The sequence below is a fragment of the Sarcophilus harrisii genome, chromosome 1, assembly GCF_902635505.1.
Source record: "Sarcophilus harrisii chromosome 1, mSarHar1.11, whole genome shotgun sequence".
In the NCBI taxonomy this organism is placed as follows: Eukaryota; Metazoa; Chordata; class Mammalia; order Dasyuromorphia; family Dasyuridae; genus Sarcophilus; species Sarcophilus harrisii.
The window spans coordinates 141,719,993-141,740,212 of record NC_045426.1 but is presented as its reverse complement, the minus strand read 5'-3'; the positions used below and the strand labels follow the sequence as shown (position 1 = coordinate 141,740,212).

The window sequence follows — 20,220 nt, the reverse complement described above, 5'->3', positions numbered from 1 at the left end:
ACTACCAAAAGGATTCATCGCCCTATAAAAAACATTGAAAAATTCATCTCTAGATATTAATATTTGGTGTTGCCAACTCAAACTTCTGATTCATATTGAGCTTGATTTTCCTAAAAGTCCAAGATCCTTTTGATCAGTTTTATTATTATTAAATATAGTGACATCTTCTTGGCAATGTGTGTTCTAGAATAAAAAGATGATGTAATTGGTTTAATTATTGGGAGAGTGCCTAAATTAGCTAGTACCAATAATCTATATTTTTTGCTTATTGTTGTATTTTCATTATTTTAAGAAGTAAAATATGAGGTAAAATGAATTTGAAATAGAGAAGCCCTATGATAAAGAGAAAAGAGCCAGAAAAATCTGAATTCAAATTGAGTCACAACCTCTAGATGATATAGATTATCAGATTATTTTAGATTATCATTTACAGATGTGAAGAGCTGCTTTGGTAAAAGGAGTTTCATTTGGGAATTCTCTCTATCAGTGAAATCACTTGTCTCTGTTCCTATCCATTTCTTACTGTTTTATTTGTTGTTGTTCAGTTCTTTCATTTCTGTCTGATACTTCAATTGGGATTTTGTTGGCAAAGATACTAGAGTAGTTTGCCATTTCCTTCTCTAGCTCATTTTACAGATGAGGAAACTGAGGCAAACAGGGTTAAGTGACTCCTTCAAAGTTCCACAGATAGTAAGTTTATGAGGCCAGATTTGAACTCAAGAAGAGGAATTTTCCTGACTCTAGGCCTAGCTCTCAATGCACAACACCCTTTAATATTCTCTGCAGTCTATAAACCAATATAGTATAATTTTCAGTAGATTTCTATTCATGCTTTACTTACTAAACCCAAAGATCTTAATTCTCCTCTATTATGCTAGTAGTATGACTCAAAGAAATGTGCACTTTCACTATAATGGAGTCCTAGGTGTGAAAAACCAGATTTATACAAAAGATTAATTAGGGGCTATAAAGTGACACAATTAGATTTTGTGAAATAGGATGTCTCCTTGGATCTTGATTCATTCACAAAAATTCCATTTACAAACAGATTTTCAGGAATTTATGTCTTCTGATTAAGGTAAGTTATAGAGATGTATGTATATGCATATATATATATATACATATAAATATAATACTAGTATATACCCACACAGAAGCAAAACAAGATCAGATTTTGAAGAAACATATAATGATCCCCAATTAACACAGGATATTCCCTAACCACCTATCTGTTGGCAATGATTTCTTCAACTATAACAGAAAAATAAGAGGAAAGGGCACTCATACCTTCCATAATGCTAATATAAGGAGCATCAATAGCAGGAATCCTGCGAAAGCACTCAGAAGGATCACCCACAATGGCACTTGACCAGGTAGAAGATCTTTTGATATCTGAATAGCCAGCTGAAATAGTAAAGATAGACAGTCAAAAGCATGAAATGTCTTTTAAAGTCATCAAAAGAGAAATTATATACTATAAAAGGTATAGCGACTTTTAACAATGCTATTATTCTTATATAACAATGTTATTGGGTAACAATATACTTGATAATGTTAACAATGTAATTATTCTAAACTGTATACAGAGTATTTCAAGTATTTAATTATATATTACAAAGTTTAACCTATTTCCATATTCCCAAATTTTTAACATAAAATCTACTTTTTTTTTTTTTTGGTCACACAACTAGTATTAGAGTCTGAGACTAAATTTCAACTATGATCCCCTTGACTCCAGGGCCAATGCTCTACTTAGTTTGCCACCCAGTTGCCCCCAAAATCTACTCTCAATAAAAAGATATTTGTAGCACAACAAATAGAGTGCTAGACTTGGAGCCAGGAAGACCTGGGTTCAAATCTTGTCTCTAACCAGCTCTTTAATCTTGAACAACTCATTTAACCTTTCTGAGAACATACTTAAAATGGGGATGATATCTGTATTATATTATTTGTATCAAAGATATAGATAATATCTCTATGATGTATTATTATATCTGGGTTACTGGATAATTGTGGGAATCAAATGATACAATGAATGAAAAGCAATTTGTAAATTTTAAGCATGATATAAATGGTGATAATTTTAACATAGACAACTTGGTAGCATAGCGGCTAGGGTGCTGGCCCTAAAGTCAGAAAGATTCTTCCTCTTGAGTTCAAATCTGCCCTAGACCCTTACTAGCTGTTTGATCCTAGGCAAATCACTTAATGCCTGTTTGCCACAGTTTCTTCATCTGTAAAATGATTTGGAGAAGGAAATGGCAAATTACTCCAATATCTTTGCCAAGAAAACTCAAAAATGAGGTCACAAGGAGTTGGACACAAATGAAATGACTGAACACAGGAGATTATTCATAATTTCATCTTCCATAGTATTAATATGCAGCACACTTCAAGTAACAACTATGCAAGGGGTATTTCAGTTAAATGGCTTTTTGCTAAGTGGTAAGTTTTGTTGTAAACTTTGTCATTGGAAAAAATCAAGAATAGAGAACATAAATGAATGGGATATTAAAGCTGGAAGAAACCTTAGAGATTCAATTTTAAAATTTTTAATATTTTAACTAAATATTATATTTTTAATATGCAAGTCAGGATATATACTGGTCTTTAGCATACGTTTACTTGTCCAGAGCCACTTAGCTGATAAATGGCAAAGCTGGAACTAGAACCTGCCTCTTTCCAATCCAAAATTTAAAAAAAAATGAAAAAAAAATTCCTATTACTATTTATTTTTCATGTTGAACATGGCTGCATTATTCTTTGATAATAAGGACTCCATGAGATCAGAGCTGACCTTCCAAAACTATGAAGTGAACAGATTTGTTTTTTTTTTTTCTTTCCTTTCCTCCTCTGATGTCAGCCACTTCCCAACTCCTTCTATGGTAGAAGCCATCAGAAAAGCCCCTACTCACATTTTTCCATTCTATCAGTTTTTCCTTCTCTTATTAACAAGTGGCTTTCCTATCTCACATTTTAGAGCCCTAGAGATAATTGAAACTGGAGCCAACTTGGTAATGAGCATTAATTGAGAATCAGAAGAAGCTGGTGCATTTTATCTTTGACAGTGTTTGTGATAGAGGTAAATTTAATTAATTTCTTAAGGTGCCAGTTAACTTAATTGTAAACTGAAAGGGTGGGAATGTAGAGATATGATCCTAAGTTAGTCCATAACAGTTGTTAATGACTTGTTCAGTCACTTCAGACTCTTTGTGACTCATGTGGAGTTTTACAGATGAGGAAAAAGAGGCAAATGGATTTAAGTGATTTGTTCAGGGTCACACAGCTAGAAAGCTTCTGAGGTAGGATTTGAATCATTGTGTTACTGAAAGCAAGTCCAATGTGCTGGAAATATAGAGACTGAGGAGCCAATGTTCAAGGAATGGGGCATGGTGAGGAGCAAATAAAGGATGTATCAATCAATGATCATTTATTGAATGAGTTGATTATATTCTTACCACTGTGCACTAGAAAACAAAAGTTTACATCCTATTACATAAACAAAACTACATGATATACTGGGATCAGGCACTAGGGATTGTGAGAGGACTGCTGTTATTGTCATTGTTATTTTTCAGTTGGGTCTGAATCTTTGTGACTCCACTCGATGTTTTATTGGCAAAGATATTGGAATGGTTTGCCATTTCCTTTTCCTGCTCATTTTACAAATAAGGAAACTGAGGCAAAAAAAGTTAAGTGAATTGATCAGGGTCACACAGCTAGTAAGTATCTGAGGCCAGATTGGAACTCAAGAAAATGAATCTTTCTTACCCCAGGCCCAACAATCTATCTACTGTACCACCTAGCTACCTTTGTTAATGACTGGTAATGACATTACTTCTCTTTTGATTGTATCATTTTATGTATTTATTTTTATTTTATTATTTATTTATTTTTACTGAGGCAATTGAGGTTATGTGACTTGCCCAGGATTACACAGCTAGGAAGTGTTAAATGTCTGAGGTCAAATTTGAACTCATATCTTTCTGACTTCAGGGCTGGTGCTCTATCCTTTTCACCACCTAGCTGACCCTATATCATTTTATTTTAATGAGGGCTTTCCTTCCTCCCTCCCTCCCTCCTTCCTTTTCTCCTTCTTTCTCCCTTCACTCCCTCTTCCTTTCCTCTTCCCCCTCTCTCCCCTTCCTCTTTCCTTTTCCTCCCTCCTCCTTTCCTCTTTTCCTTCCTCCCTCTGTCTATGTCTCTCTCTGTCTCTCTTTTTTTCTCTTTGTTTCTTCTTTCTTTCTTCTTTCCTTCCTTCCTTCTCTTTCTTTCTTCCTTTTCCACTTTCTTTTTTCTTCTTTCTATCCTTTTCTTTCTTTCTTTTTCTTTCTTTCTTTCTTTCTTTTAAGGATGAACATTGGATTTATACCAAGCTGGTAGGGGATTTGTGTAGGGGGTGCTGATCAATGTCTCTCTTCTTACAGTGTGTATATTAGTGATGTCAAACTCAAATAGAGATAGGGGCCTCTAAGTTATGCATAAGGATGGGCCACATAGTGACTTAGAAAACCACATATTAACATTATTGACATCAGGGCTTCTTAAACTTTTCCCACTCATGACCCCTTTTCACTCAAGAAATTTTTACATAATTCTAACTATTTATAAAGTTATAAATTTTTATAAATATTTATAAAGTTATTAAAAATTTATAAAGTGGGTATACAACTAAAACATTTATTGATAATAAATTATAATTTCATGACTTCTACATTCAGTGGCTTTATGTGGTATCATGACCAACAGTTTAAGAAGCTTTGATCAACAATGATTTATTTATTTATTTTATTAAATATTTCCCAATAATATTTTAATCTTGTTCAGGCTGTTCTCATGTGTGTTGCATCAGGGTGTTTGATGCCTCTCATACAGACTACTGCATATATGGAATCATATTACTGATTAAAGTAGGCAGGTTCTGTAGGCAGAAAAATATGATTTTACAGGAGAGGAAATTTAAGCTGAGATAAAAGAAGTGGTAACTTGTTGGGAGGGACCTTAGAATTCATAATATTCAAACCCTATCAGTTCTCAGATTTAAAAAAAATGAGGCCTTGAGAGTTTAAATAATTTGTTTGAAATCACACTGGTAGCAAGTGGCAAGGCTGGGATTCAAACCTGTGCTTTGAAACATTCTCCAACTATGAATTGAGCAATGTTTTTATTGAACCTCATTACCACCCAGGGGCATGTGAATGTTGTATTAGAACTGTTATTGGTATCCAGGTTTCCTGGACATTTCTCCTTTCCCCCTGTTATAATTCTTGTAAGCGATATTTTTTTTCTTTGCAGTATCCATCAAGCTTCCCTTTAAAGGTATCCACTGATGGCAGATTCGGTGATTCTGAAAAAGTCCTGTTTTTGGAAAATGTTAATTCTTAGGGAGTTTTTTCTTCTTCTTTTAAAAAATATTTAATATTTGAATTTAATTAATATTAAATAAATTAATAAGATTAATATTAATTTAATATTAAATATTTAAATAATACATTTAATACAATGTATTGAAATTTGTCTTCTTATAGCTTGTCTCCTTTAGCCTTGCTCTCCAGGACAAAAAATAACAAATATAAGCTCTTTTCCTCAAGGCAAACCTTTAAATATAAACTATGTTTGCCAGTGTTATCACTTAGACCTGGGTTCAGATTCTACTGCTGATGCTTATCACCTATTTGATTTGGGGCAAATCAACCTCCTAAACCTCAGTTTTCTTATCTATAAAAGGAAGGAATTGAATTTAATTGCTCCTGAGATCCCTTTAAATTCCACATCCATAGTCCTATAATCCCCATCTAAACAGTTCTTAAAAACCATATGCATATCTTTATATACATATATAAATGCATACATATGCATTTATAAACAGTATGTTTTTCAGAGTTGTTCTTCAGATGTCAATTGCAGTTCCAAATGTCTTTTAAGAATAGATAATTCTGGGGCAGCTAAGTGGCACAATAGATAAAGTTCAGGTTCTGGAGTCAGGAGGATCTGAGTTCAAGTTTGGCCTCAGATACTTGCCCCTTTCCTGCTTTGTGACCCTGGACAAGTCACTTAATCCCAATTGCCTTGCCAGAAAAATAAAGATAAAAAGAATGAGTAATTCCAAATGTATCATTAATAATCAATGTGAATAGTAAAAACATAATTTTATTTCAATTTTGAGTAGCTATAAAGACAAATAGTAAACCCAGCATGTTAATAGATTTAATAGGATTGTGGTTCAGGAAATTAATTTGACTAAGGTCAGAGGTTAACAGGTAAATTGCATGGTTGTACCGGTTTACATACTATACCTCAGAACCAGACTAAAATCATAGCTAGACTAATGAATTTCATTTTTTAAGGGGAGGAGAAAAATAACAGAAACTTAGACATTACTTTTTTCCATTATTCAGGTGTGATATCTAATTATCACATCATAAAGCAGAGTGAGACCTAGAATATTTTCGGAATTGGTACTTCCTTACCTCTCTTTTCTGATTACTACTACTTAATATCAATGATGAGTTTTCACTATGAAGTTCTGCCTTTATTGTAAGATTCAAACTGGAAAAACTTGCCTGCAAAGAAAATAGGAGTTTTTCTGTTAGCATTTGTTGCAATCATATTAAATCTAAGTCGCATTTAAGTAATAACCTTCATATTTAAGTGTGGTAGCTTTCATTCCTTGTTTTTTTCCTCTTTTGGGTTACTGATATTTAACTCCCCTCAAAAAAAAAAAATAAACAGGACTTGAAAAGAAATAAAGAAAAAATTTAGAAAATAACCTTGATTAGAATTATCTTTGGAAAAAAGAAACCCAGTTTTTCAGTAAATAGTAGAATTCTTTAGGATAAAAACTTTATCTAATAAGGTGAAGAAATGTATTGAGCTCCATGAAGTCAAAGACTAAACATCTCAATTTTTCATTTTGTATTTCCAGTACTTAACAGAATGACTGACCCATAATAGAGTCTTAATATATAATTAATGATTGATTGAGAATAGAACTTGTTATCATCCACATCTGGCTGTAACAAAAATCAAATAATATCCACCAAATAGATGCTGAAAAAAAAACTGATATTTCACAGTGATTTGGCAACATGGGTTTTAGCTTTAATATTATTAGCAATTTCAGTACTTTAAAGGGTCCATAGTTTGACCTCTCTGAATGGTTCTTCCACTGATGCAGATAGTAACCTCTATCAACTTTAGTATAAGGACTTTGTAAATTTCTATAGTGGGAAATATTATTGGGTGATGACCAAATCCTATTGTTTATCTTCCTTTCCGCTTAGCTAGACTGGTTCTTGAATAAGAGAAACACAGGCTTGCTCAGGAATCTTTAAATTTGGAAGAAATTGCCAAAGTGTAGAGATTACTGGAATAACCTTCAAAATCCTAAAATTGTCTCCATGACAGGTGGAATGGGATTTAAGCAAAGATGTTCAACGATATCAAATAGAAGTTTCACTATGTATCAATTGTTTATCTTTGATCTAGCTTTTAAAATCTTGTGGCATTGTTAAACTAGAATAGATTGTTATTTTCAAAGACAGAAGGAAGAAAAAGAAATTAACAAATACTCAGAGAAAACAAAAAAAGATTTAGAAGGGAAGATGAATAAGTAAAAAGTTGTTACTAACTTATTAAATTTAATATACAATTAAAAACTATCCATAGTGGGAGCTCACAATTTCATATATAATCCTCTCTTTGTTCTTTTTTGTGTCTTCAAGTGTTTGTACTTCTAAATGGCTGAATTTGTAATAAGGCAGAAAATTAAAAAAATAAAATGAGTTTGGACTAGATGATTTCTGAAATATCTTTCAGCTATTGTAGTCTCTGATTCTAATAAAGAATTCTGACAATTTTTAATGATACCCCCCCATTTATGTTGTTCTTTCCAGTTTATAAAGCATTTTTCTTCAGACAATGTCATGAAGGAAACATCATACTTTTGATTCCATAAGAGTCCAGGTTGCTTCTTGTTAAGAGAATGCTCTCTTCCAATGCAGATGGGTAAATGTTTTGAAATTTATAGTTCAACAAGTCTGAAGAACTAAGAGTTTAAGTGTCTTGCCCAAATAGAATCTCTTAGGACACTCCTTTTTGATTTGAATACAGGTTTTGTATTTGAATACAGGTTTTTCTTGAGGCCAGTCATCCATTCCTTATTTTCCCCATTTTATAGATGAGGAAACTGAAGTACAAAGAGAGTTACTCAAAGTCACATAACTGTGTAGCAGTACAAGCTGGCAATAGAGCCCAAGACTTCTTAGTAGTTTTTTGTTTGTTTGTTTCATTAAAACTACTTGATTGACTAAATCATTTTGACTATTATAAATGTTCAAACTAACTGCAAAGGACATAGGAAGAAAGATGCTATGTGTATTCATAGAAAAAAAGTGATAAATAGAAATATGTATAAGGATGATTTTACACCTTCCTACCTATCTACGTACCTAACTATCCACATACTTATGTCTAATGGTAGACATCTGTAGGGTGAGAGGAGGAGGGAAGAAAAAAAAAAGAAATTTATATGATAGATTTGTTACATATTTAAAAGAAGTAGCAAGTTATACATAATAGATTTACATTTTCCTGCAAAATAATCCTTTTATTACTCTATTATATTATGAAATTTTTGTTTATTTCATACATTAAAAATAAAATTAAAACAAATAAAAACAATTAGGAATTTTCAATATCTCCCACAATTTCTAGCATTGTGAAGTTATTGAGCAAAGAAGGAAATAGAACTTTTGCAAATTGTAAAGCACTATATAAATGTGAGTGCTTATCATTCTTATTATCACTGTTTGTTGATTTGTCACTTACTTTTATAAATGTTGACTTCCACAAAATGAATGTAATATTTATTTGGCTTACATCAGAAGGGATCAGATTACACTCAATGGTTGCAAATTTGCAGGTATTGCAATTCTGTATGAGAATGGGAAAAAAAAATTAGCAATCATTGCTATTTTAAGTCAGATACTGGAACAAAACCAGTTCAATTTAGTTTGATGTTAAATTTATTCATTTGGAATAAAAAGTGGAAATAAATGGAAACTATGAAATACGAATTAATAATTATCACTAAAATTAGCAATTGTCTCTTAGTTGAAATTTACCGAAATAGTGCCTCGCTTGAGTTCTCCAGATTTTGGTATCATTTTCTTTCCAAAGTTGATGCTGAAAGGATCTTGAAGGCTAGTTGGTCTACAGTTTACATTCTGTTATGAAACAAAGATGTTGCTTTATAAGACACTGAGAGCCCCTCTACCAAAAGAAAACAAACAAAAAAGAAAAAAGAAAAGAATCTTCTAGAAAAAGTACTAATGTGAACACTGGCTTTGATCACATATTAGTTTCAGTATGTAGCATCATTAGCTATAGCCATAACTATATGGAAGCAATAATCATTATCCATGATAGCATCTTTTAACTGATAAGCATGACATCAATTTTCTGAGAGAACATATAGGATGCGATAATATCACCAGGCACAAAATCAATTTGAGCACATGCTTGTGAGCTTCTTGACTCTTATTAAGATTTATGAAATATGATAAGAAATACATACTTTTAAAATTCTTAGGAAACTGAAGGATAAATGAAAAATATTAAGCTACCCAACTTAATTTTTAAATGTTGAATCATATGTGGATTGCTAATAGAAAAACCTTTTAAGAATTTAAAAGGAAGGATTTCAATTTTCGATGCCAAGATCTTAAGATATGCAAACTTCTCCTTAAAGTGCTTCTTTAGCTTTTTGTCTTTATTTAAAGGACATAACATTGTCTTTAATCAAAGGGCAAAGATGCAGACAAACCTGAAACATCAACACTTACAAAATAGTCCCTAGCAACTTTTGGAGCTGTACTCCATTCTCCATACAACTGGCAATGTACATTTTTAAAAATTTGGTTTGATGGTGTCACACAAGGTGCCCCTCTATTTCTGAATCCTCCCTCAATAAACTGTAACAGCTTCTTACTATCTAGATTGCTGGAACTGGCAAACTACAGGATAGGGCTGGTCCACTGATTACTTCTGTATGGGCTGAGAGTTAAAAGGTACAAAAGCAGGCAACAGGGTCAAATTTGATTTCCCAGCCATAATTTGCTGAACCCCAGAAAAAGATCATATAAACCTTCTCTTTTTGTCTTTTAAAACTCTTCACAATCTGGTTTCTTCCTACCTATTCTGCCTTGTTCAACATTATTCCCCTGCGCATACTCTATAATACAACCAGTCTGATCTTTTTGTTCCTCAAACATGAAACATCATTTCTCTGAACTAGGGGCTTCAGCCTCATGCTTGAACTTCATTCCATCTTCATCTCTATTTATTAAATTCTCTGGTTGCCAGAACTTAAACACCAGCTTCTGCATGACAACTTTCCTGGTCTCCCTCAACTATTAGTTTCTCCTTTGGTTTACCTTATATGATTGTTCTCCCCCGCTCCCCCCCCACCCAATACCTATATTATGTGCATGTTAGATCATTAGGCTATACACTCTTTACAGGTAAGAACTACTTCACTTTTGTCCTTAAATTTCCAGAGCTAATCTACCACAATACCTATAGTAGAAACTTATTAAATGATTGTTTAATGATTAATTCATTTAATATGCTTCCCTAACTACCTCCCCACTTATCCTTTGAGTTCCTATTTTCTCATGAGTTATTTTCTGGGGCTATGGGAAACTATTAAAAATCCTTTTTTGTGATATGTTCAGCAGTGAAATCATGTATTTCTCAGCAAGTGATAAAGGAAGAGACTAAGTGTTTGAAGGGGTCTCAGCTACTTTTGATTATGCCTCTCCTCTGTTCTATTTCTTGCTTTATGATAAAAGGCATTTTATATGATACTATATAGTATTATGAATGAAGAAGTTATGGAAGTCTAAGATAACAGAGATAGGATAAAATGAGAGGCTGAAAAAGAAAATAGTAAAAATAAATTCACACAGTAATTATTGCTTTGAATGTGAATTGGCTGTTTATAGCAGATTTTTTTTTTTTTGTGGTTGCAAAGAACTGAAAATTTCAGGGATCTCTATCTGTTGGGAAATGGCTGAATAAGTTGTGGGATGTGGTTGTGATGTAATACTACTATGCTATAAGAAATGGTGATCTCAGTGATCTTAGAAAGGCAAAAGACTTGCATGAAATGAACATTATATACATTATGTACAATAGAACATTATATATAGCAGCATTAGAATGAGATAGCATTTGTAAAAGTTCTTTGCAAACTTTTAAGAGCTATAAAAGTGCTATCAATGATTATGTCTGGATACCGGTTTTGTTTCAAGCCTTGTTCTAATTTGCATGTCATCTTTTTTAAAAATAGTAATGAGATAAAAATCAACATATTAATTATCATGGCTTCTTAGAGTCTTTTTATCTCCCTTTTTTGCAAAAGGTATGTTTCTTTAGGGGAAAAGTTTACAGACAAAATGATAGCATACAACAGACATCAGGGTCCATTTTTAATAATTCTATTATTCTCTGAAATAAAATATAAAAGTAAAGAGGGCATATTTTGTATATTCACTTTTCTGAGTTGCCTGTGACTTTAATTAAAGATCTCTTTACTATGGGTCTATCCAAGTTACACCAAGTGCTACTTTAAAACTCACCTATTTTACCTATTCACTCATTTGGTTTAGAACTTTAGTGGAACTTTGATTATAACAATGGGGCTTATTCCCTTCACTGACACAGACTGTAACTCCTCTTGCTTGACTCAGTCAAATATCTTTTGAAAAGTTTTGTGGCCAAAAATAAATCATCTCCCTGTAACTTAGTAGCAATCTCCAAATGTTGCTAGATGGACCCTGGAATATGAGACATACAAACTACTTCTGGCACCAAACCTAAAGTTCATCTTGTTTGATACAACTTCCCATGGCTTGCACACTCCTACATAGCCTATGAAAATCCAAGATCACCTCCAAAACAGGACCAGCCTTTAGAGTAGGACTTTAATGTATGAAACCTAGCTAAGTGGCAATCACTGTAGTATGCAAATTATTATTGCTTTAATTGACTAATTAGTAGTCATTTGAATTATTTTTTTTTTATTAGTAGGATATCTTATTTTAGTTGAGTCATTTCACTCATTTATGATTCTTTGTGTAACCCCATCTTGGGTCGCATTTTTTTTGGCAAAGATACTGGAGTGGTTTGCTATATTCTTCTCTAGCTCATTTTACCAATGAGGAAAATTAGGCATATAGGGGGGTAAGTGATTTACCCCAATTCACACAGTTATTAAGTATCTGAAATTGGATTTGAACTCATAAAGATGAGTCTTCCTGGTTCCAAGCCCAGTGTTCTATACATTGTACCACCTAGCTACCTGATATTTTTGTTATTCACTTTGCCAAAGTCCTTTGCCAAAGTACTTGCCAGGCAAAGTGAAGGATGCTGTTAGTTTCAGCACCAATTTTCTCATCTGATAGAAAATAAAATCAAGAAGTAATAATAGACTTTTTTCTAAAATATTATAGATCTCTGGGACAGATAGGTGGTTGGTTCAGTGATTAGAGCACCAGCCCTGAAGTCCGAGGATTTGAGTTCAGTTTTGACCTCAGACATATACTAGCTGTGTGACCCGGGGCAAGTCACTTAAGCCCAATTGTTTCATAAAGAAATGAATGAGTAAATGAATAAAATACAATGGATCTCTTTTGTTTATTTAAATCACCTTCCTTTCTGAAAATAACCTTCTCCTATCCCAACCCAACAAGCCATCCCTAGAAACAAAACCCAAAAAGTTCAGCAAAATCAGACAACAGATATATAAGGAGTTTAACAGTTCATGCAAACTTGTCTTAAAGTAAGGGGGAAATGGTGAAGGAACATGACTTACATCAGAAGATGACCATCCAATTAGGTAGAGTACAGGGTATTCATCTGATGTTAAGTTGGGGAATGAAATACTCAGCTTAAGCTCTGGTATGGGAATATGCCCACTTTTTCGGATCTGTACAAAATAAAAGAAAAATCTGATTAAGCATGTAGTACTTAATTCATGTGTGTTATTTCTAATAGTGGCCATCCTTACCTACATTTATGTTCTTGTTCTGGTTGCCACCTCTCAATTTTCACAGTCAGGAAAATTTCCCAGTCAAGAAAATTAGAAGCAGGTAGATGCTTCCAGTGGAATCTTAGAACCAAAAGAGGCCATAGTCTTATCTAAGGATAATACTAAGTGAGGTAATCTAGACTCATCTAATAGGGGATTTGGCTAGCATGAAAGAAGGACTAATAAGAAGAAAGGAAGAACAAGTTAATTTAACCAAGAATCTGTCTACCCAGAATTGGCCAATGAGAAATACAATTATCTAATGGGAAACAAAGTCCTGCTTCCCTTCCTTTTACCTTATCACTTCAGGTATTATCTCCAGACTGATGCCAGTTTTTATGAACTCCACAGGTTACTTTGAAGTCACATGAATTCTAGGGGAGTATCTTCCTTTGTAGACCTGATATATTTGAGGGAATGCCAAGAGATCTGATCTCTCTGGACTTGGGTGGTCTGAAATAGATCAACCTGGCTAGGCTCTCTAAATGGATTTCTCAACACATCTAGAGGCAATATCTGGTTACTTCAAATTAGGTGGGGCTTCTAGTCCTGAAAGCCTAGAATTATCTTCCAGGGTGTTTCTGGGACTTCTGATTTTGCTTCTTTCTTCTTACCCTTGAGGTTCTCTAACCTTTAACTATTGATAGGTTGAAAAAAGCAAAATATCTGAATAGCATGACAAAACTTTTTTGAATATTCATAGTCCCTCATCTTTTTTGAATCTGGTATTTTGTTCAGGTAAGGGGAATGAAGACAAGACAACCAAACAATACTAAATTCCTTAACCACTCCAGAATCCTATGGTATGGAAGGGAAAACACTGTATTTTCCCATTAAATCTTATATATTAATGTTAACTTATTCTTTAAAGTCAGTCTGTACCTTTATCCTGATATGATAGGTGAATTGTCATGAAATCTAACCTAATTTAAAAGCTTACAACTGAGTCTTTTAAGATACAGTTTTAGTAGCTATTTCTCACCAAGTAGAAAACGTTGATTTCATTTCCGATGTCATTGGTTGAATTAATAACGTCAGGAACTGTATCATTGGCCGCAATTGAAATGTGATATTCACTTGCAGAGCTTAAAAGATATTAATAAAAAGAAAAAAATTGATAAATATTTATCATATTTATTTATTCATATTGTTTTTATTCAGGTAGATTCTTTTTTTTCCTACACTAAGCCAGGTAATTCCAAAAGAGATGCATGCATATAGATTAGGGTGAATTCTACTCTTGCTTGTAACTGAATCATCAATAAGACTCTGAGGAAACTGAGAAGAACCAGAGAAACAATTCAATTAGTGTTGACATGTATTCAGCATCTCTGTGTTTTAAAGTGTCTCTGTGTTTAACTTGTATTTACAAATTAAAAATAAGTCATAGCACAGTGATATGCAATAATGAAAAATTTATATGGACTCTGTAGTTTCATTTTGGCTAATGAATTAACATTTGCAGAAAGTCAGTAATTTCCCTGTAATAAGGTTTTTGTTAACTTGCACTTTTTTAAAGTTAAAAACTCTAACATCGTAATTGTAATTTTACTATTCAACTTATCCATTCATCCTATTGGTGTCAATTGAATTTTGAAAGTTTTCTTAAGCAGAATTCCAGAAGAAAGTGAGGTGGAAATGAATAAAAGAAACTCTGAAAATGTTTTATTGGAATTGGTCTTTTAAGAAATGGAATGGAAAGAATTCTTGGAAAAAGCCAAAGTATTAGGAAAAATGAATACATCAAATTGGAAAAAGAATTTACAAAAAATGAAAAGAAAAAACTCCACAAAGATAGATTTGCATGTCTTACAATTCTGACTCCTTTTCCTTTAAATAATTTCCTAATTGTGCTTGACATTGGTTCTTAGAATTTTCCTGTTCCTGATATTTATTCTTAGAGTGATTCTAACACTCTCTTTTGCTTGAGGAGTTTTGTTAGGGATAAAATTGTATTAAAATGGTATATTTGAAAGGACAAATATAAATAAAAGCCTGGAATGGAAAGTAGTTTTAAAATAATTGAAAGAAAAAAAAAGTAAAACCTAAATAATAGTTTTTGATGAGAACTTGATCTCATCTTTACATTTTGTCCAAAATAGGAGCATGGTCAGCACTTAAGTGGCAGAATAAGGACTAAGAATCATGAGTTATGGTACCAGCATATCACCATCTCTAAATCTTAGTTTTCTTATATGTAAAATGGAGAAAATAATTGTCTTAATGTATCTCTTTGGGGGTGTTGTAGGAGATATACTTTGTAAACCTATGAAATGTAGTCATTACTATTTTCTTGATTTTTAGAAACATTTTCCTTTCAAAACAGTAAAAAAAAAATAGATATTTATCTACCTGGAAAATTGGAGTCCAGCTTCATATTTTACTGGAATAGAAATATCTACTTCATTGTCAGAAAGTGTCTCCAAAGGTTCTTCACTGTCACTAGAAAATGACCAACATATTCATGTTATTTAATATTAAAATAATCTACATAGATTCTATATTGGCATATGGTATTTTATTTTATTTTGATTTTATTTCTTCTTTTTTTTTGAATAATGGTTCTATTACAGACAATTAGCCATTTGGAGATATTCCCACACATTTGAAAAAGAATCCAAAATTTCTAAAAATAAAAACATACTTTTGAGAATACTAGATTTAAAAATAGAAAGTATTACCAGGGGCATTTAGCTCTTTCTTCCATGGCCTAGGACAACAAAACCTCATGTATCTTATAGTTTTATTGAATAGCTCTAGCATGGACTGACATACTTTCCCCAAACTTCTAGCATTTAGCAAGACCTATCCTCAAAACATCTGGGCCTCTGAAGTCCTTTCCCTGATTCTCTCCCTGCCATACACTTTATTTAGTTTTAAAAATTTTCTTTTCTCAATTCATTATTTATTTATCTTAATATTTTTAACAGTTTTTTTGGGGGGTTCCAAATTCTCTCCCTCCATTTTGCCCCTTCTCTGTCCATTGAGAAGATAAGAAATGTGACATCCATTACACCTGACATACTTTTAAAAAGAAAAACTAGGCCAAAACAACAGAATATACTTATTATGACTCGCATTTTAATCATTCTTTTGGAAAGGAAAAGTAAATAAATAGTCATGAACTCTCATCCCTACTTTCACTTAATAGTGTTGATAGACTGAGGGAAGGGAAGATGCTTAGAAGGGAAGATGGGCATATGATAGGAGTCTTTGAATAAACTAAAGTTAGACATAGGACAGTAGTTAATGAGTTGGATAGAAGTCATAAAGATTTGGATTCAAGTCCTATTATGGGACCAACCTGCTAGTGGCTGCTGGGGATCTAATCCTGACCAGCAGAATAGATCCCTTCATGTGAAAGGATGATAACAATACAAGGAGACAGAGAGGCAGTTGCATTCCCTGATCTCTCTGCTCTTCTCTCTTGCCTCTGATTTCATTCCCAATTCACAGGCAACATTGCATCAGTAAAAGCTGAAATGCAATTCCTTCAAGTGTGTTATGATTCACAAGTATGGGGGCTTTTAAAGGGGTACAATCCCCTTCAACCCTTTACAGGCTTTCTAGGTTTTGCACTTAGGCATAACAAAGTACCATCTTTGATGCACATACTAGATGTATGATCCTGGCTAAGTCACTGTCTTTAAGTTAAGAAGAAGTGACATGAAAACCTGTATTGATTGAGGGAGAATTCTCACCCAGGAGTTTCCAATGGAATCCCAGGTCCTGTCCTCTTCCTTATAAAAATATTCATTGAAAAACAATTAGACAATGTTACTTTATAAAATGAATTTATAATGAAACTTTCATATTTTTAATTAAAAAAGTTGTTTTATTCATTTTTATTATTTTTCTTTGTCTTCATTATCTGTCTCTTTCTTACCAAAATGTGATTTTAGGCTGAATTAAAATTTTGAACAAGCCAGATTTTTGGGAAAAGATAGACAATATTTTAATTCACAAATTAAGAAGCATTTACTTTAAGAATCAGGGGGCAACACTTTATACTAGATTGTATCATCCTCAAAAACCACAATAATGTTTTATAAGGAATAGGCACTAGTAAATTAATAAATATTTATTAATTGGCTGATTGCTCAAAAGATGAAGAGCTGAGTAGTTGTTAACTACTTTCTACACAGATAGGGAAAGAGATAGGGACTGAGGGGAGCTATAAGGAGGCATCAATGTGTGTTGGGTGATAAATGCTTGTATGTGGGGCAGATTGAGGTAAAGGCTATTTAAATGTAGAAGGCTATTTAAAATTTTCTTGTTTTTGATAATGGTCAAAGGAGATGACTGATTTTGATGCAAATTATTGTTAAAGAGTTTAAAAAACACCAGCAACTGAAGTTGTGATTCAGTCTACCATCTTGAAATAAAGTGATAGTGAGTTTTGTTATTTTTAAGAGACAAGCGAAATTTGCTATGACAGAGATTGCAGAGATAGCTATTGTATAATGCCCTTTCAGTAAAGGTTCAAATGCAAATTTTAAAGGATTTTAAAAATCTGCTAGGAGGGACTGAATCATCATAGGGAGGCAGAAAGGAAGGACAGATTCACCAAGAATTTTTGATCCCCACGTGTCTAAAAGGGGCCCAAAGGTATTCAGGAGCATGCCAGGACCTGGCAGCTCATTGCAAGGGAAGGCTAATGGTATTTTGAATAGAATGTAATCAGGAGCAGATGTCTGGCTCTCTGACAGACTTGAAGGAATGTCCTACTTGTACAGAATTTGCTCCAGCTCTGGGACTAGGTGAATTTATCCATTTTTTACTTCCTCCTTTTCTTTGCCTCCCTGCTGCTCATGAAATAAGTATAGCTTACCTTTAAATCTAATCATTTTGCTAGTTGTACTTTTATAGTAGGTTTTGTTACTAGCGCTTATTCAGATGAGGTAATTTTTATTTTTCACCTCCTCTTCTTTCCTTCTCTCTCCTAATCACTAGTTTAGTTTATTCATATGTATTATTTCAGGCAGCTGGGTGGCACAGAAAGCTGGGTCTTAGAGTCTGGAAAATTTCTTTTCCCAAGTTCAAATCTGGCCTCAGACACTTATTACCTATGTGATCCTGGGCAAAGCACTTAACCTTATCTACCTCAATTTCCTCATCTGTAAAATGAGTTGGAGAAGGAAATGGCAAACCTCTCCAGTATTTTTATCAAAAAAACCACAAATAGTGTTGGGAAAAGTCAAACATGTGTGAAAAATAAACAATTACCTTAGATATATCATTCTTTACCATTCCACTTATAAGAAAATAATAGGATTCATTGCTTTCCACTTGTGCTGATACTATACAGATAACAGGAAGTTTTAAGGAATGACTTGGTTTTCTAAAATAAAAGGTTTTTAGAGATCATGTAGTATAATGGATAAAGAATTAGACCTAGCATTAAAAAGACTAAAGTTCAAATCCTGTATTTGATACACTGAATAGCTTTGTCACCCTGGACAAATCACTTTAGTTTTAATTGCCTTCAGGAGCTCTTCAAGACTGTTAAGTTGTAAAATGTTTCATGTACATTACTAAAAGGGATCTCTCTACACCAGCAAAATAACATAATCACAAGTATGGACAAAAAACATAAAAACAAAGCCTAAATGATTTCCCTGAACCCAAGTATTAATGTGGAAAAAGAAAATAAACTAACCTTGTTACACTTATGTGAATGGTCACATTTTCCATAAGGTAGGAAATATTAAATTGAAAGAGTATTTTGAAAGATATCTGTAATAAAAAAATTTTTAGGTTAAATACAGGAATAACAAAAAATTGACTTTGGCAACAATATTAAGCTTATACAAATTAATGCACTCAAACTTAAAAATGCAAAGAAGTTTAAGAATTATCATTTTATATCAGAACATACTACAATACTCATCTGCTACATATTGTAAATATATATTTACCATTATACATCTACCAATATCTCACTGTATTTAAAAATAGTTATTTTTAATAATAATTTAATTAATAATAAATAAAATAGATTTAAAAGACTGAAAATAAAAGCACCATGATACTTTCAGGCATAAGCATACAATAGATACTAATACTCTCATTGGATATACTCCATTTGATATTCTTCTTCACAAACAAAGTATTGTGAATAGGTAGGAATTAAAATGAAATATAATGTATATACAAACATACATGTGCTAAAGAGTATAAGAAAAAGAATAGGGGTAGCTAGGTGGCGCAGTGGATAGAGTACCAGCCCTGAAGTCAGGAGGACCTGAGTTCAAATGTGCTCTCAGACACTTGACATTTCCTAGCTGTGTGACCCTGGGCAAGTCACTTGACCCCAATTGCCTCAGCAAGAAAAAAAAAAGAATAAAATGGAGTAGATTTTTTGTACATTTTTGAGGATAGCTAAGAGGGAAATTTTTGTCAGTCTGTTGATTCTCTTTTTCATTTTGCCACATGTAATTTTGGAAAAAGCTTCAGAGTTCTTTTTTGCCATATTAGTCAGCTAGCTGAAAGCCTTTACCAAAGTTTTGTGGTTTTGCCCATTCCACAGTTCTTTTTTTTTTCCGGCTATTTGTCTATCAGACCATTAGTATGTTGCCTATTTCGAATGAATATTTCTTGTTCTAAAACAAACAAACAAAAAAACAGACAGTATAGGAAAAGTAGATGTGGAATGTAACTTATAGGTTAGTAACTTCCCCCCACTCCATCATTATTTTTTCAGTTCAAGTAAGGTAACATTTTTTATTAATCATGTATGGCATTTTGATTAGTTAAACATTTCCCTTTCTAACTCTGTAGTCAGTAGATGACCTGACCAAACATTTTAGAATTAAATGCAAGTTTCAATAAAAACACACATGCAAAAATGAAAAAAACTGAGCTATTTCTGATATACACTTTAATTTTTACAAATAACGTCTACCAATTATGTTGGAAAGACAATTCTCTTTTATGGAAACAGTATATTCTCTATTTTTAAAGTATGAATTATATCAAGAAACAACAACAACAAAAAAGACTACCTTTAATCCAACTGGATTTCAAGTTTATCTTAAGAGCCAAAGTTCTAGGCAAACCCATTTGTTTCTTTCCACAGCCTTGGCCAATGGGTTTCATTTGAAATTCTCTTTTTTTAATAGCCAATA

The 20,220-nt window shown here is 32.8% G+C and overlaps 1 protein-coding gene across 1 annotated transcript in view; it reads right to left on the bottom strand.

Annotated features, from left to right (window-relative positions):
* ITGA1 (integrin subunit alpha 1) overlaps positions 1 to 20,220 on the bottom strand; it is a 193,605-nt gene that overhangs the window by 8,939 nt on the left and 164,446 nt on the right. The window contains exons 21-28 of the mRNA XM_031964896.1: positions 18,753 to 18,829; positions 15,446 to 15,535; positions 14,076 to 14,178; positions 12,878 to 12,991; positions 9,126 to 9,227; positions 8,830 to 8,934; positions 6,471 to 6,563; positions 1,288 to 1,404 (exon numbers count right to left, since the gene is read on the bottom strand). Of these exons, the coding sequence (XP_031820756.1) occupies positions 1,288 to 1,404; positions 6,471 to 6,563; positions 8,830 to 8,934; positions 9,126 to 9,227; positions 12,878 to 12,991; positions 14,076 to 14,178; positions 15,446 to 15,535; positions 18,753 to 18,829 (801 nt within the window). The remainder of the gene's footprint in view (positions 1 to 1,287; positions 1,405 to 6,470; positions 6,564 to 8,829; positions 8,935 to 9,125; positions 9,228 to 12,877; positions 12,992 to 14,075; positions 14,179 to 15,445; positions 15,536 to 18,752; positions 18,830 to 20,220) is intronic.